Raw genomic sequence first — 18,125 nt, 5'->3', positions numbered from 1 at the left:
TTCAATTCAATAGTTTTAAAAGGTAATCCATCGATACGAGGAATAATGCATTGGATTTAAACACGTCAGACTTTACATGAATGTGTGTGGGTTTTAGCACTTTTAATGATAAAGATGTTAAACATTACTGATGTTTTCCTGTCTGTGACGTCGCAGGGGATCACAGGCCGAGCAAAGACCGTTGTCGTTTTTTTTTTTTTTTCTGGCGCTATTGAGTGGGCTGGTCTGAGAAACAAACCACATTTCCCATTAACCCCTCAAAAGTGTGCAGTGGATCATGGGAGATGTGCATGCGCAGTGCAGGAAATGCCACTTTGAGCAGAGCGCTAAATTCAACTAGTGGCTTGAAGCAACTAAGTTAATGTACAATCACCAGGAACCAAGAAGCAAGTGAGGCAACCATCAATTTGTGAGACATTTCAAGCAGGTTTTCCCTCACGGCAGCACAAGAGCTAAAATGTTGGTGAACATAATTGAGCCAAGGTATAAAATTCAATCATGGAAATCTTTCAGCAAAACGCTAACACGACAGATAGTAGTTGCACATCACAATCTACTCAGAGCTACGTAACCACTACTGGGTAGTAATAAATAGATTGGAACATTTGAGTTTTGTGTTTAATTACAGCAAGCGTGTTTATTCTCAACATTTGGATTATTTCTGTGTTGACAAACAGCACCAGAAGTAGCAGGTAAACCTACTGTTAATCCAACCTGAAGAGACGTTCGTTGCAACTTTAGTCAAATAAAGTGTGAATGCATTTGCCATTAATGGTTGTTTGTTGTATGTCTGTAATTAATTTGACCTGATACCTTTACAAGAAAGAAGAAAGAATTTAGGAAATGTCACCTGCACTGTCCAGTATGGAGGTATGCATTTCCCAGTCACACTGGTTGAATTTCTGGCTAAAATTTTGGATCGTATCATTCTAGATCAGGGGCGTCAAACTCAAATTCACGGTGGGCCAAAAATAAAAACTGGGACGTCGCGGGCCAAACTCAATATTTAATGAAAAATCACTGCGATGTGCATGTTTCCCTTCTGTGCAGAAATGTAGCGTTAAAAGTTTATCATATGACAACAAACTTCAATTTTGCGTATACACAATCTGGAATAAACACACTTTAATATTATTAACACATGAGAAATCTAATTTGCGATAAAAGACAGTGGTATTTGTTTGTTGTTTTGCATTTAAATAGATAACATGAATTCTTCAGTCTCTCTACCTTCTATTTTATCCATCTCCAACTACCTTTCTTTTTGATGTAAATCTTTTTTCAAAGGCCAACAACAAAACAACCCTAAAAAATAAAAATGTCCTTCAATAAAAAGCCAAAGTTCAAACTCTTTACAGTCCCTGCCTAGGAGTTGATAAAGGGCATTTAAAAAAAAAATAAAACAATTCAATCATGTTATATTCTTTGTTACAGCCACGTTGCTCCGCACACGACAAACAGGTCTGTCTTTTACTTTAGTGAACAGATAATCTGGCTCCCACCTGTCTTGGAAGTTAACGGTTTTCAATCTTTCGTTTGGCCATTTTTGGGAAGGGGAAGTGTAAATTTGCCCGAGGAGACTGGTAGCATAGTTGCTAACGACAGCAACAGAAAGGGAAGGGGCGCTCGCCGGTCTGGACTGATGGGCCAACACACTAGCAAAGCATTCTGGGATTTGCAATATTAGTGGGACGTGCTATATACTGGCGGGCCAGCTCTAATACACATTTGATATGGTTCTTGCGGGCAAAATATAATTACATCGTGGGCCAAATTTGGCCCCCGGGCCTGAGTTTGACGTGTATGTTCTAGAAGAACAATGATCGTCCTTGAATCGAGTCAGCAACCATGAATCGTGATACGAATTTAATTGTTAAAACAAATGGTTCCACCCCTTGTAGATTGCAAATCATGAAAAAAAGCAAGACTGGTACTTCCCACAATCGACAAGCCACAAAGCTTCTGAGAGATTGTCATTTAGCCTCAGAGAGAAAACTGGAGCTTTTTGGCAATCCACGTCAACGAAGTACACAGACGCAAAAATGAAGCATACGAAGAAAAGAACACTGTTGCTACTGTGAAATATGGGGAGGCTCGGTTATGATCTGGCTGCATCTGGAACAGGGTGTCTTGAACCTGTGTAGCATAAAATTAAATCTCCATTCTGTCAAGGCATTCCGGAGAGAAATCTGCTCCCTTGTGTCAGAAACCATGCTTTCAGTCTTGCAACAAGATAACGGTCCAAAACACACACACCTAAAGACACCCAAGAATGACTAAGAGCAAAACATTGAACTAATCTGAAGGGGCCTTCTATGAGTCCTGATAGAAAATCCTTTCGAACATCTGTGGAAGAATCTGAAACATGCAACCTGGAGAAGGCACACCTCAAACCTGAGACAACTGGAACAGTTTGCTCTTGAGGAGTGGGTCAAAATTCCCATGGATAGGTGCAAAAGTATGAACAACAGTTGCAGGAATCATTTAATTGCAGTGATCTCTTCAAAGGGTTGTCTAACAAAATATTAAGAGGACCAACATTTTTTCCCAGCCCTGTTTCATTATTATCTTTTTTTTTTTTTTTTTAAGGTTTCTGCTAAACCACAATTCAAAACCAATATCTGATTTTCACAGGGTGATTGAAGTAAGGCGGCACGGCACACAACTGGTTAGCACATCTGCTTAGCACATCTGCCTCACAGTTCTGAGGACAGAGGGTTCAAATCCGGCCTCGCCTGTGTTGAGTTTGCATGTTCTCAACGTCCTTGCGTGGGTTTTCTCCAGGGTACTCCCGTTTCGTCCCACATTCCAAAAGAATGCACGGTAGGTTGGTTGAAGAGTCTAAATTGTCCGTAGTTGTGAATGGCTGTTTGTCTGTATGTGCCCTGCGATTGGCTGGCGACCAGTTGAAGGTGTACCCCGCCTCTCGCCCAGAGTCAGCTGGGATAGGCTCCAGCACGTCCGCGACCAGTAGTGAGGATAAACGGTACAGAAAATGGATGGATGGATCACTTCAGAAATTTCTTTTGTATTACTACTTTTGTCAGTTTGGATATTTCAGTGACCATTGTGGTTTTTCATTAACAGACAGGAGTCAACAATTTTATCCCCGTATGTATGTGTGTATATAAAGTGGTACCTTGACTTATAAGTGCCACAACTTACGAGATATGAGCTGTCGCTCGGTCAATTTTTTGCTTTGTGTTATGATCGAAAATAATTACTTAGACGTGAACTTGTTTTTACACTGTACACTACCATAGAATAGGGATACCTCGATACTTATTTTTTCAGACAGAGTACGAGTAGGCCTATATGTACTTACATTTCAGTGCTCCACAATACCAGGCACCCATGCTCTGACTAGTGGGAAAGACAACAGAACCAAGTAATGATCGAAAAAGGAGGAGCTTCCCTGACCATATGGAGCATCCAAATGGCATCTCGACAAAAGTGGCATGGTCAGGCAAAACAAAGATCTGAACTATTAGACCAAAGCAAGAATATGTTTGGATCAGTCTAGGTAAGGCTTTCAAACCAAAGCATACAATACCAACTGTCAAGCAAGGTGGTGGTAGCATCATTCTCTGATGCTGTTTAAATGCCAGATGGAATAATGGAGGTCAACCTCCAAATTCACCTGAAATCAATGGCTCAACTTGGACAACATTGGGTGTTCCTACAGGACAGTGATCCCAAAACACACATCACAAATGAATTAAATAGGCTAATATGAAGCTTCTGGAATGGGCTTCTAATATATTTGAGCCTGATTGTATGATTTTGTCCCTGTGTGAAATACAGAAAATCCTAAATGAACTCAAACTTGAGCACCTAATTGTTGTTTTGCACCATGGAAATAGAACAGTTCAAATAAAATCATTAAAAACCCAGAATAAATAGGACTTCCGTGGGAACATACAGATTACTGGTTCTTGTCGTGAAATAAGAGCATGTCACCATGAACGCTGTCTGGATACAGTCAGTCCCGCAAAAGTAAACACAGTTGAAGTAACACAGAGATAATGACGTGTGAACATCCCATGACTTTGTGCTAACTTGGCTAAGGCTAGCCTGGGTAAACTGACTAATCACTTTTCATCAGTGTGCAGGGTTGCAAGTAACTAAGGTTATTATGCCTCCGAGTGTGCATGTTTTGAAGTATGACATTTTAGATGACCGCATTGAGCTATAGACAGCTTTGTTTTTGTCTCTTGGCTGACTACCAACTTGTTATAGGATTGTAATCATTAAAACAGATAATGTCACTACGTTTTTCTACCAAGATGCAATACTGTCCTTCGTCATTGGGATAACAGCAACTCATAACACAGTATAGTTAGAAGGACTAAGACTATAATACACTATTTCAGTTAAGATTTAAATCTCAAATTAACGCATTCACTGCCATTGACGGCTTTAGAAGTCAAATATCCATGTTAACTGCGAAGGCTGGCAGTAAATGAGTTAAGCTCTACATTGTGTGCATGACATAAAGGGGGACTCTACCAAGCAGGTTAGGCAGGTTGGGTTCCTTTTGGTTCTGTATATTTTCTGACACACACAAGTACACTGTCACTTACCCAAGAAAGTTAAAGTCAATGGAGGAGTATTTAGCCTGAATGAGGGCCCAGAAACCCCAAAAGAAGTGAGAAGCCTTCAAAGAGACAAAACAGATTTCAGTTCAGTGACATCACAGTCTTTTAATGGATGGAACAGATTTGTGTTTAAGCAAAAGTAGGCTTCCTTACCAGAGCAAACTTATTGACCTGCACATAGAGTGTCTCTAGTTCTTTAGCGCTGACCTCTTCTGTTTTCTTGCTGAAAAGTTTATAAGCTTGCAGGTAGAATCTGAGCCAGTCCATCTGCATCTCCCGACTTGGGTACAGCCCATAGTCCAGCTCTGCCATGCCTAGTTACAAAATTAGATCAGAGTCTGTCATGCATATATCGTACCATCGGAATCATTATCACAATTGAGAATTGCAATCCTTCCTTTATTCAGGGTATCTGCAGGTATAAGGACCCCACATTTTAGGATTCAAATCCAAGAGAGTATTTTTTTCCTCCAATAAATAAAACCGTAAATTGCAAAATACATTTTAGATTTAATTAGTTTGTCTTTGTGCGATATTACAACTGGTTTGATGACCTCAACCATTTAAGGGTGATAAATGGCACTGTACCTCTTCTATAACAAACCTTCTATTGACTTGCTATATTGAGTTAGCAGGTTTGATGCATTTGGACAACAATGTGGCATTTTTAAGACCTGAATAGTAGACTTAAGAATTAAGTGTAACTTTGAAATAATTAACGCTTTCATTGTGGAAAATCTAATTTAAGGATCTGGGGACATTGGAGTCTCTATACGCCTTTTTAGTTAAATGAACTTCAGGGTGGGAAAATGTGAAGCAAATAACATTTAATTGATAAACGCTAATAATAAGGCTCAATAATGCACAATTTTTGTATTGTCACTACAATTGTACATGGGAAATTTACCTCTGTAAATATACAAAGTACAGTGGAACCTTATTTCTGAGTCTCCGTTTGTGAGCCCAAGCAATTTTTGCCATTAAAATTCATGGAAATAGGACGTGCCCGAGTGCGGATGAGCAGTATGCACTGCAGCTGTGGTGGCAGCCGCATCATGTGCCCAGCCCTGCCAGTAAGACCTCAACATAACTGCGACAGGAGCGGAGTGAATGATGGTCACGTTGTGCGTTCATGAACAAGGGCATTCATGAACCAAGGTTCCACTGTACCACTTAAACTTCTAAGACATTTTAGCAGCTGTAACAGGGCTCTGGACTGCCGTTTGCACCGATAACACTGGTGCCACCAATTCCACATGATTTGGTCGCACCCTTTTTTGAGGAGTTACAGCAGCATGACCACCAGGGCATACCATAGTTTAGATTACAAAAAAAATTAAAAATTATTTCCATTTACATCCTTTTATTCAACAATAGGACATTTAAAATTGGCAATACAGAAAAGTGCATAAAATGGTTGCTGCGTGAACATCCCATAGCTCTTAAAGTAAAGAATTATTTCCAAAAAATCAAAAACTAAATGTTGAGGTCAAATAGCTTTACAATGGGGCAAAAAAGTAGTCAGCCACCAATTGTGCAAGTTCTCCCACTTAAAAAGATGAAAGAGGCCTGTAATTTTCATCATAGGTATACCTCACCTATGACACAAAATGAGGGGGAAAAAACGATCCAGAAAATCACATTGTTTGATATTTAAATAATTTATTAACAAATTATGGTGGAAAATAAGTATTTGGTCAATAACAAAAGTTCATGTCAATACTTTGTTATACCCTTTTTTTGCAAAGACAGGGGTCAAACGTTTTCTCTAAGTCTTCACACACTGTTGCTGGTATTTTGGCCCATTCCTCCATGGAGATCTCCTCGAGAGCAGTGATGTTTTGGGGCTTTCGCTGGTCAACACAGTCTTTCAAATCCCTCCAAAGATTTTCAATGGGGTTGAAATTTGGAGACTGGCTAGGCCACTCCAGGACCTTGAAATGCTTTTTACAAAACCACTCCTTCGTTGCCCGGGCGGCGTGTTTGGGATCATTGTCATGGTGAAAGACCCAGTCACGTTTCATCTTCAATTTCCTAGCTGATGGAAGGAGGTTTTCACTCAACATCTCACGAAACGTGGCCCCATTCATTCTTTCCTTTACACGCATCAGTCGTCTGGGCCCCTTCGCAGAAAAACAAACCAAAGCATATTGTTTCCACCCCCATACTTCACAGTAGGTATGGTGTTCTGATGCAACTCAGAATTCTTTCTCCTCCAAACACGACTAGTTGAGTTTTTACCAAAAAGTTCTATTTTGGTTTTATCTGACCATATGACATTCTCCCAATCCTCTTCTGGATCATCCAAATGCTCTCTAGCAAACTACAGACGGGCCTGGATATGTACTGGCTTAAGCAGGGGGACATGTCTGGCACTGCAGGATTTGAGTCCCTGGCGGTGTTACTGATGGTAGCCTTTGTTACTTTGGTGTTACTGATGGTAGCCTTTGTTACTTTGGTCCCAGCTCTCACCTGGTCCCCGCCGTGTAGTTCTGGGATTTTTGTTCACCGTTCTTGTGATCATTTTGAGCCCACGGGGTGAAATCTTGAGTGGAGCCCCAGATCGAGAGTGATTATCAGTGGTCTTGTACGTCTTCCATTTTCTAATAATTGCTCCCACAGTTGATTTCTTCACACCAAGCTGCTTACCTATTGCAGATTCAGTCTTCCCAGCCCTGGTGCAGGTCTACAATTTTGTTTCTGGTGTCCTTTGACAGCTCTTTGGTCTTGGCCATAGTAGAGTTTGGAGTGTGACTGTTTGAGGTTGTGGAGAGGTGTCTTTTATACTGATAACGAGTTCAAACAGGTTCCATTAATACAGGTAACGAGTGGAGGACAGAGGAGCCGCTTAAAGAAGAAGTTACAGGTCTTTGGGAGCCAGAAATCTTGCTTGTTTGTAGGTCACCAAATACTTATTTTCCACCATAATTTGCTAATAAATTCTTTAAAAAATTAGACAATGAGGGGAGGAAATCCAGAAAATCTCACTTTGTCTCTCATAGGTGAGGTATACCATCCATCCATCCATTTCCTGAGCCTCTTCTCCTCACTAGGGTTTTTTTGGATGTGGGAGGAAACCGGCGTGCCCGGAGAAAACCCACGCAGGCACGGGGAGAACATGCAAACTCCACACAGGCGGGGTCGGGGATTGAACCCCGCTCCTCAGAACTGTGAGGCCGACGCTCTAACCAGTCGACCAACGTGCCGCCGGTGAGGTATACCTATGATGAAAATTACAGGCCTCTCTCACCTTTTTAAGTGGGATTACTTGCACAATTGGTGGCTGACTAAATATTTTTTTGCCCCACTATATATTACCTGTCTGTACGTGTTGCTATGGCGATTGTGTGTGAATATTTGTTACTTGAAGGTAAATCCCTCCCGTGACCAAATGCTACTATTAGCTAGCCCGTCAATAGGGGTTTCTATTGACTGGTAGCATTAAGATGGTGATGTGTGTCTTGCATTTAAATATAAAATGACTGTGACTATGACCAGGCCAACTGGGGTGTCAGTAAACAGTTTAAAGCACACTCAGGGAGGACAGAATAACATTCTACCGGGTGCAAAGTACGAGCTGCTGGATGAGGGTAGCAGTGTGAGCTCTGTTTCGGCTATGCGTGCCCGTTTATCCAGACAGGCGGTGCTTTTCGTGGTTTCTCCTTGCATCATCACAACATCCTTTCTTGGCCGGGATGTTTGGGCAATAAAAGAATTTCAGATAGACACTAAAAATTCAATTTTGGGCCATTTTCCGCGACTTAGAAATTTGTACTTTGGCTAGTGTCTATACGAGTTGGTTGCCCGACACAGCGGCGTCGTGGCCCCGGGTCACCGTTAATGTCGGACACTGGTGATGTATATTCAAAATAACTTTGAATATTGTCACTTGTCAGACTTAAAGTTCCCATATTTTACCAAAGCAACTTTTTTTCTAGTATTTGGGAGCTATATGGGCTCAATGGTGCCTCAGTAAACATTAAGTATTAATTAAATTCCTCCACGCATTTCGGAGTTCCAGACGTTTTTCTGCCAAGAGGCCTGAAATCAGGTCATTCGAATTCTTCTTCACAGAGGGAACCAATCAAGCTCATAGTGAGGCATTCAAACCCTCTTCCCCTGGGAAAACCACTCAAATTTAAGCATTACCACACCACCCATGTGATCTTCATATACACATTTTAAAATGATTGCATGTCTTTATTGCATGTGCCATAAATGAAATTGTACCACCACTAGGGCTGCACGATTATGGCCAAAATAACAACCATAATTATTTTGATTATGGGTGGCACGGTGTACAAATGGTTAGCACATCTGCCTCTCAGTTCTGAGGACCCAGTTTCAAATCCGGCCTCGCCTGTGCGGAGATTGCATGTTCTCCCCGTGCCTGCGTGGGTTTTCTCTGGGTACTCCAGTTTCCTCCCACATTCCACAAACATACATGGTAGGTTAATTGACAACTCTAATTTGCCCATAAGTGTGAATGTGACTGTGAATGATTGTCTGTCTATAATGTGCCCTGAGATTGACTGGCGACCAGTTCAGGGTGTAGCCTGCCTCTCGCCCGGAGTCAGCTGAGATAGATTGTGATGACGTAAGGAGAAACTTTGACCATCACCGCGTGACTGGATAACCGGGCAAGCATTAGTGATGGGCACGGCAGTTCTTTTGAGTTTACTGACTCATTCGAATCAGTTCTTTAAAAAGATTTGTTCAAAAGAGTCATTCACCGACTCGTTCAGTTCTTTTTCTCAAAATCATTCAAGCGCTTCCTCATTCAGTTAAGGACCCATCTCTGAGGTTCACGGTCACTCAACACGTTCACCGAAGGACTAGGTGTTGTTGTTGTCATGTAAGCTAGGAAAGGCGGGGAGATTTATAAAAAAAAAAAAAAAAAAAAGTAAAAAAACAACAACAAAAATACAAAAATTAAAAAACCTTCAGCTAAATTATCACCTACCTATCTCTCTCTCAGCAACCTCTCGAACACCTGGCTTCGGTTATGACTCGTGAATGTGTGTGCAGGGAGCTCAGCTACCGACCATCCTTCTGCGTCCCCTTACATCCAACTAGGCTTTCGCCGGCCGGCAAGACTTTGCAGCATTCCACCGCGGTGAACAGCGTCGCTGACACCTGCATCTGCCACCTGGGCTTCCTGCTCACTCACCTTACTGGTATTGTCATCTGATCAGTGCAAAGAGTCTTTGAGTGTCTTGAGAAGCGCTATGTACGTCTAATGTATTATTAGTATTATTAAATAAAAAGCTTTAATAATCGCACTAGAGACACAGAGGGAATGATATGCATGTGTACGTATATACTTTTCTTATTAAATTACATTTATTTTAAATGTGTACTTGTTTTCATGTGGTTGACTGACTCAACATCAGCCGTTAGCTTGAAGAAACGGCTGCTAGTGGAAGCTATCCCCACGAGGACGTCAGGACTTGCGGTTAAAATCACTCATGAGTCCGTTCACTGCATAGAACGCCGTTCCTTGCGCAAACGAATCACTTATCGTACTTGTACATTGCTCCTTAGCCGATCACAAACGAATAAGTTCCACGAACGAATCACTCGTCTATCGGATCGCGACCTATAAGTACAACGAACGAATCACTCGTCTAACGGATCGCGACTGATAAGTTCAACGAACGAATCACTCTTCAGTTCTCCAGTACATTCAGTTCACTTAAGTCCCCCCCACGGCGCTGCCTGACGCTGGCTGCTCATTGGTCATTTGCCGAAGTGAGTGACAATGGTGCCGAATCGTAAATAACATGGCAGTACGTTTAATGAAGTCCTGACCACGCCTGCACACCGGCTACTCATTGGTTATTAGCCGAAGATTCAGAACTGAGTGACAGGACGCTTCAGCAATTCCGTTTCTGCACCCAGCCGACTCGTTCGCCTCACGGTGCCGGGCGGCGGCCAAGCTCAAAGAATGAATCATTTCATAAAATGATTCAGTTCAGTTTGTTTACTAAAAAGATTCGTTCTTCTGAACAAAACACTCGCGAACGAAACCAGCATGCGTTCAGGTTAGCCTCAAGACGATAGCCGAAGCTAACGCTGCTAGCCACATACAGCAGCTCGTACTTTGCAGCCTGTAGAATGCTAAATCTGCCCTCCCTGAGCGTGCTTTAAGATGTTGACTGACTCCCTCCCCTCCCCCAGTTGGGGTTTACTGTAAGACTAAGCACACAACAAAAAATGATTACCCTCATTTTATATTTAAATACAAGACACACCTCGTTTTAGAAATCGCCAGATAAATCCTAACAGTCAATGAAAAACTGGAAATGGACGGGCGAGCTAATATTAGCATGTGGTGATGAGAGGGATTACCTTCAAACAACGAATATTCACAAACGCGTTAGTAACACATACAAACAGGTAATATAACACTCATGGGCATATATTCTTAATTTTAAAAACAAGTAAATTCACGTTATATCTTTCTTCTTCTGCACTTTAGTTTACAGAAAATGAGTAGCTCCGTGCATGCATTGCACTGCACAGTCCCTAAGAGGCTAAGGTGCACCCAGCAGGAAAAGCCGATACAGTCGTATAAAAAGACTTCCTGACTTTGACATGAACTCAGACAAAACGTTCCCTATTTTAGGTCAATTAGCATTACCAAAATTATTTGTATTTGGTAAATGCCAGAATAAGGAGAGGTTTTTGTAGACAACTATAATAGACAATACAGTCATGGCTAAAAGCATTGGCACATTTTTATGTATTTATTTTTCTGGTTTTTTTTCCCAATTTCAATTATTTTAATGTATTCTTGTTTTACATGTTACTAATCTATTTTCTGTTATGTTTTATTTTAAGTTGAGTTTTGGTCGTGGAATGAATACAATTTTTTTTTTTAAATAAATGAATTTATGTAAGCGGCACGTTGAGCGATTGGTTAGCACATCCGCCTCACAGTTCTGAGGACCAGGGTTCAAATTCGAGTTCAAACTCTGTGGAGTTTGCATGTTCTCCCTGTGTCTGCGTGGATTTTCTCCGGGTACCCCGGTTCCCTCCCACATCTCAAAAACATGGAAGGTAGGTTAATTGAGGACTCTAAATTGCCCGTAGGTGTGAATGTGAGTGCGAATGGTTGTTTGTTTATATGTGCCCTGCGATTGGCTGGCGACCAGTTCAGGGTGTACCCCCCACCTCTCGCCCGAAGATAGCTGGGATAGGCTCCAGCATGCCGCGACACTAGTGAGGATAAAGGGTACGGAAAATGAATGAATGAATGAATTTTTGTTTATTCATCATGATTTCAATATCAATCAAAATGATAATGATTATTGTTTTTCCCAAATTCACACAGCCCTAGTGTAGCGTCCCCTTCATACTGCGCAGGTGCGCAATAACTACGAAGCAAACCCAAACAAACATGTCAGATCACATAGACAATAGTCGTCACCATAAATACATTTTAAAATTTACAGCTAATCCATATGATCGGTATCGGCAGTGATGGGCGATCTCACGCACTGATTTGAATCGGCAGTATAAAACACTGATCGGAGCACCGGTAAATATACATAGTGTGCACAACATCAAGACAAAGCATTGTTGGAATGTCAGTGCCAAGAAAATATTTTAATAATTTTTATATTGATTATTTATTCTTTTAAGCATTATTATTAATTTGTGCAATTGCAATGCCTTGATTTTAGTAAGGTCAGTACAGAGTCAATGCCATGAATGCAATTGAACTAATAATTTCTTAAAGTGGCTGCAATAATACAGTATAAATAAATCCATGAAATAATCACTCACATTTAACACATTATATTGTTAATATACAGGGCCAGTACAAGTTCTGACAGGGCCACCACAACTTGGCTCACGGGCCACCACTCAAAAAGGCTTAACGTGGGACTCTGGTGAATAAATATGCTATCACAAAGTGCAATCATAAATTGCAACTTCATGGAAGCAAAAACAGTTAATGCATAAAACGCAATAACATTAGGCTGTAAGCACCAACTTTTCATTTGAAAATCCCCGTCACTATAGTGAATTGTCAATGACGGGTACGTCTCAGTTGTTCTGCTTGACCATTGGTCAGTCGTGCACGGACACAAACTGCCAAGAACTCGACAGTTGTGATTTCCCTCTCTATTTACTCCCGGTGTTTTTTTTAATTGCGATTAGGCAAGCCTAAAAGTTGAAGTCAAGGCAAATTAAAAAAAAAAATCACCTTTAAAGATTAATAAATTGGACATCAATGTCATTTTAGTCTTTTATTTGAGGTTGGCCCCAGAGTGTGGTGCCAGCCCTTAATGAAGCCTTGAGCATACGTTCGCCCCCTGGTGGCTGGCTGGCTTGGTTGCAGGCACTGTATTATAAAAATGCCCAGGGGAAAAAATAAGAATAAAAAAATAAATGATCAGGCTCATTTAATTGCGATCAAAATCGCGATCACGATTAAAATAGACAGATGTCAGATAAGGTCTGTCCATTGAATCTGGATAGAAATTGTCACAAACCTGCAAATTCGTTGAAGTGGTTGCCAATGTCGAAAGCCTGGTAGTTGTAACTGGAGTATTCATAGTCTATGAAGCGAACATGAGCTGAAAGACAACACAAGGAGGCGGTCAGTGCATTTTGATTGTACCTGCAAACTCATTGGAGTTCAGGGGCATAACAGCCTAATGTGATGTCAAGGGGGTTCAGACCAGTATTCATGGCATCATTAATGTACAGCAAATAACATGTTGGTTTGTTTTTCCCTTTGCTTTAATGCAAAGCAATACAGTATAAGGAAAACCTTTATATTTAATACACTATCCTTTTACAAAACATTAAGAACAATGGATTCAGTATGGTGCAAATAGACAGAGCAGAAGGAAAACTGAGCCTTTTCACAGAGGGCAACTCCAGAGAGGAAGAGCCCTCTCTAGAGGATTGGTTCCAAAGCCCAAGCTGTGTGTTGAGGCAAGCCCAAATATCTAGCCAAAACCTCTCGACCTAAACCTTGCCAACCAGAACAAGAACTCCTTAGAAAGTATTGTGCGAGTGGCGTCTAAGTAACTGGGGTGTAATTCAGGTCTCTGGATGAGATTTTCAACATCCAGGTGCTTAAAAGAGCAAAGTCTATCTTTATGGCTACTTCTCATCCTCTCAATCCGGAATACAAATTGCTTCCTTCTTGTGTCTTTATCAGAGTTTGAACATTAAATATATTGTCTTTGTGGTGTATTCAATTAAATATAGCTTGAACATGATTTGCAAATAATTGTATTCTGTTTTTATGTTTAATACAATGTCCCAACTTCATTGGAATTGGGGTTGTATTTGCATTTGAACTATTAGCTTTTACCATTATTTTAGGTTGCATATCAATTTTATGTCTTACTTTGCACTTGGAACTATTTATTGTCACTAATTATGCACTTTATTGCTGTACTTTTGCTGCCCACATCTTGTATGTTTTATCATGTGTGTCTTAAGTTGTCCAAATGTGTCTGCTGCAAATCAAATTGTCCTTCAAGGGAGATTTAATAGAGTGACTTGACCCGCTGTAATATATTATGCAAATCTTGAATATCCCAGAAATGTTTAAGTAGTAGTTGTCAAAAAACACATATACACAGTAATGAAACGTATATACCCTCTTTGTTGTTGTGTATTATGTTCTTGCAGAGCAGGTCATTATGGCAGAGAACCACAGGCGAACCCAGCGTGGAAAGATGCTCCTTCATCCATACCATCTCCTGCTCCAGCACCTCCTTGCTCGGCACTTCCTTCTGGATTCTAAATTGAAGACAAGGAGCAAAATGTGAAGAACGAGTTGGAGTCGGTCAGTTTTTTATGTTGAGCTACTATTCAAATCGTGTGGCAAATATTATCAGGTGTACTGTATACAGTATCTGTCATCACAGCAAACTACCAAAGACAAATTAACAGATTCACTTTAAGAGTAGAGGGGGTCCTCAGTTTACACCGGAGTGGTGTTTCTATGACGACATAACCTAAACCTGTATGTAAATGGTATTGTGCCATAGTCTATCCCTACGCTATGCTAACTCTGTAGTAAAGTCATAACAGTAAACATTTGTATGACAAACACTTTTGTAGGCCATAACAACCAAATGAAAAACAGTAAGTGTGGCAGTAATTGAGTACAGCTTTTTGTGCAGTGTGACAACATACAGTATTATGTCGCTGTGCAAGCGAGTTCATTGCGCATGACAAGGTTCCTACACATTCATTTCAAGTTGCACATGAATAGTTTAAGTACTGTACCGTCTTCATCTCTCAAACCACTAGTGCAGTGGTGTCAAACATACGGCCCGTGGGTCAGAACCGGCCCGTCCGGGGATGGAGAACACATTCCCTGCCATTTTTCAATAAAAGTAACTTTTGTTGCTAATTTTGTCCACTGGGGGGTGCACTGACAACACTTAAATGACTTTGATGCACTCATGAAGGCCAAACAATGCCAAGTTTCAGGAGCACACGAATATAAAATGGTGTGGAATGTTCACATTACAATTCTGTGAAAATAAATACCATGCGCTGCCACAACTTAAATCTGGAGGAATACAGATTTACAAAGGATGCATAACCGAATTGTGCACACTTACTGATTCATATTAATGTTGAAATAATTTTTGTTTAAAAATTTCAGACTGAGCGGCACTTTGAGCAACTGGTTAGCACATCTGGCTCACAGTTCTGAGGACCCGGGTTCAAATCCGGCCTTGCTAGTGTGGAGTTTGCATGTTCTCCCCGTGCCTGCGTGGGTTTTCTCCGGGTACTACAGTTTCCTCCCACATCCTAAAAAGCATGTGTGGTACATTAATTGAAGACTCTATATTAGCCTTAGGTGTGAATGTGAGTGGGAATGGTTGTTTATATGTGCCCTGCCATTTCACGTTGATTTAGGGTTAGGGTTACAGTCGTTGGCGAGTTAATTTAAATCTTACGGAGATTTATGCCTCTTCTATCGCTTCATTTTTTCCTCAATTCCTCAGCAGCATCCCAGTCATCAAAGGGGTTTAACCATCAAAAAAAGGAAATGATTAAATCACTCATTGTTTAAAATTTGCTAATATTTGTCCAAAGAGTACTTCACGTCAAGTTGCTGTGTTTGCTCGTATAATCTAACGGCTAAGGGGGCTGCGCTTTAATTTGGAACAATGTAATGATTTTTTTCGACAGGAATTACTTGAGATGCTCGAAGGGTGTACATTTTCAGCTGATACTGTAACACTGAGGAACAATTTTTTTGTTGAGTTAGGTCTGACAACTGTTTTTAACTCGTTTTTGGGTGCGGAATCCAAAACTGATCTCAGTTTTTCTCTATCACGTCAATTTTTGAACAAAGTGGAACAAAGGAAATATCTACTTATATAAATAAAACACTAAGACGGAATAGTTACAAGCTTTGAAAACTTAAAAATCAGCATAAAACAAAATTTTATGCTGTTTTTTTTTCTCAATTGTGACTGCACAAAGAAGTTGCCACGTAGCTGTAGATGAGTCCAATCTTTATCAGCTACCAAGTCATACTACAGCTAATCAGAGGAATTTTGCTTATCTAGAGGGTAAGCTGTGGAGAAAAAAATATGACTTCAATTTTGGAATCAGCATGCCAATTTTAGTTAGCATAAATTTTTTTTTAAAAACTAACGGAATTTTTTCCCAAATTGTTTCCCAGTGGAATGGAATTTTCTGAGCCAATCAGAATCAAGTTGTCTCCAAGTCCATCGTATAATAAGGTTTGCTCTCACACAAACATAGCTGTTTAATAAAATAAATATAAAAAACACAGATAAATCTCTCTCTCTCTATCTATATATATATATATATATCTATATATATATATATATATATATATATATATATATATATATATATATATATATATATATATATATATATATTTTTTTTTTTTATATTCCTAATGTTTTGTTCTACCAAAAAGAGCTGTTGTAACAGTCTTGGAAACATGAATAGTTTTCCATACAATGGTTTTCATTTTCCATACTTTTCCAGACCTACAAATTTATTAAATCAAACTCCATATTTTTCCATACTTTCGTAGGAACCCTGGCATCATTTGCTACCCAGAACAACGTATGTTGGGACTTGGGAACATTGCAAAGGGAGGACTAGTGGCTAGTGTGCAAAGGGTTTAGAAATTCAGCCCAAGAAATTTGTGTGTTGAGGAGAGACTTGTAAAGGGATAAATGTAATGGGATTATGGGAAGTAATCATACAGTCAGCCTTGGCGCTTCCTGCCATGCACGTTGTTTCTTCTCATCTGTGGTGAGCTCCAAGAGGGACTGAACACTCAAGTGTTTAACATATGCCTTGATTAGTAAGCACAAGGTATGCCTGTAAGGGCTATATTTTCCTTTTCATCTGCACTGTGTGCATCTATCCGGGAAACAAGCTGTGCCTCGTTACTACGGAAAACAATAAAGTTGACTTGAACACCGAGCTAAGCAAACAACTGCACTTCTGTCCTATGCAGTCGCGTTTGATTGTTAGTTACATAAGCATCATGCTGGATATAATGTAAGGCCCATTAACATGACAATAAAGACATCAGACCTGCAGTCACAGCAGTAAAGATTACGACATTTCAACATCCACCACTGACTCTGGACCATTAAACAAATTGACTGAATTAAATTGGAGTGTAGTGGTGAAGATTGTGAAACAATCTTCAAGCAAAAACCTTGATGAATCCCAGAACAGCAGTTGAGAAACAACATCTCACCTGATGTTGGAAGCTTGTTCTGTGAACTCTGTGGCCACAAGGGAGAAGTATTTTTGCATCTTAATCCAGAGGTTGGGTTTCGGGATGCATCCGTTATGCGCGTGGATGGCATGGATACGAGCCATCTCTCCGGCTATCAGTCTGTGGGAACACACGCACACGCAAATATCAGTATTTCTATTAAGCGTGAGGTCATTCTTTATCCTTTGTGTATTTTCCCCTAAGAAAGTCACTGATTAACTATTTACATTTTTGTGAAAAAAATATTAAACTCCTTTAATATCTTGCAGCGGTCTCAAAGTTATGCACAGTACAGCAGTTCTACACCATATTCTGTCAAAACCATACCCATCTTACATTTTATATATTGCTCTTTATTGTAATGTAATTACTCAAAATTGTCTTACTGTGGGACCCATATTTCACCATTGTCGTGGCCCAAATGTATTTTTCAAAAAGTCTTCAAACCAAAAGTCATCTTTTTAAACCACAAGCGACATATCACAAATATTGATCTATCCGTGCGCGTCTGAAAAATCCACATTTTAAATACCAATGGTCATATTTACAGCATCTTGCCTTCTAACATCAACACAAACTATCGACGCATTCTTTTTCTAATTAACTTTGACTTAACAGGCCCCACTCCTGACGCCTCAGTTGAGAATCACTTATATTCCTGGCTTGTTCAGCATTCGGTGCAACTGTCTTTGTTTTACATATGTGTTTTCATTGGATTTCTCAGAAGTAAATCTTGCCTGTGAGTTGTCAGAGACTGT

The 18,125-nt window shown here is 40.2% G+C and overlaps 1 protein-coding gene across 3 annotated transcripts in view; it reads right to left on the bottom strand.

Annotated features, from left to right (window-relative positions):
* Nucleotides 1-18,125, bottom strand: part of etnk2 (ethanolamine kinase 2) — a 29,256-nt gene that overhangs the window by 3,009 nt on the left and 8,122 nt on the right. For 2 of the 3 annotated variants that reach the window (XM_061688447.1, XM_061688448.1), the window contains 5 exons: nt 17,347-17,487; nt 14,227-14,369; nt 13,103-13,186; nt 4,752-4,912; nt 4,584-4,657 (listed from right to left, as the gene is read on the bottom strand). In XM_061688447.1, the coding sequence (XP_061544431.1) occupies nt 4,584-4,657; nt 4,752-4,912; nt 13,103-13,186; nt 14,227-14,369; nt 17,347-17,487 (603 nt within the window). Of the gene's footprint in view, nt 1-4,583; nt 4,658-4,751; nt 4,913-9,561; nt 9,786-13,102; nt 13,187-14,226; nt 14,370-17,346; nt 17,488-18,125 lie in introns of those variants that run through there. The other variant, XR_009769354.1, reaches the window with a different exon arrangement.

The sequence above is a fragment of the Phycodurus eques genome, chromosome 10 (assembly GCF_024500275.1).
Source record: "Phycodurus eques isolate BA_2022a chromosome 10, UOR_Pequ_1.1, whole genome shotgun sequence".
NCBI classification, from domain to species: Eukaryota; Metazoa; Chordata; class Actinopteri; order Syngnathiformes; family Syngnathidae; genus Phycodurus; species Phycodurus eques.
This window is presented reverse-complemented; position numbering and strand designations above follow the sequence as displayed.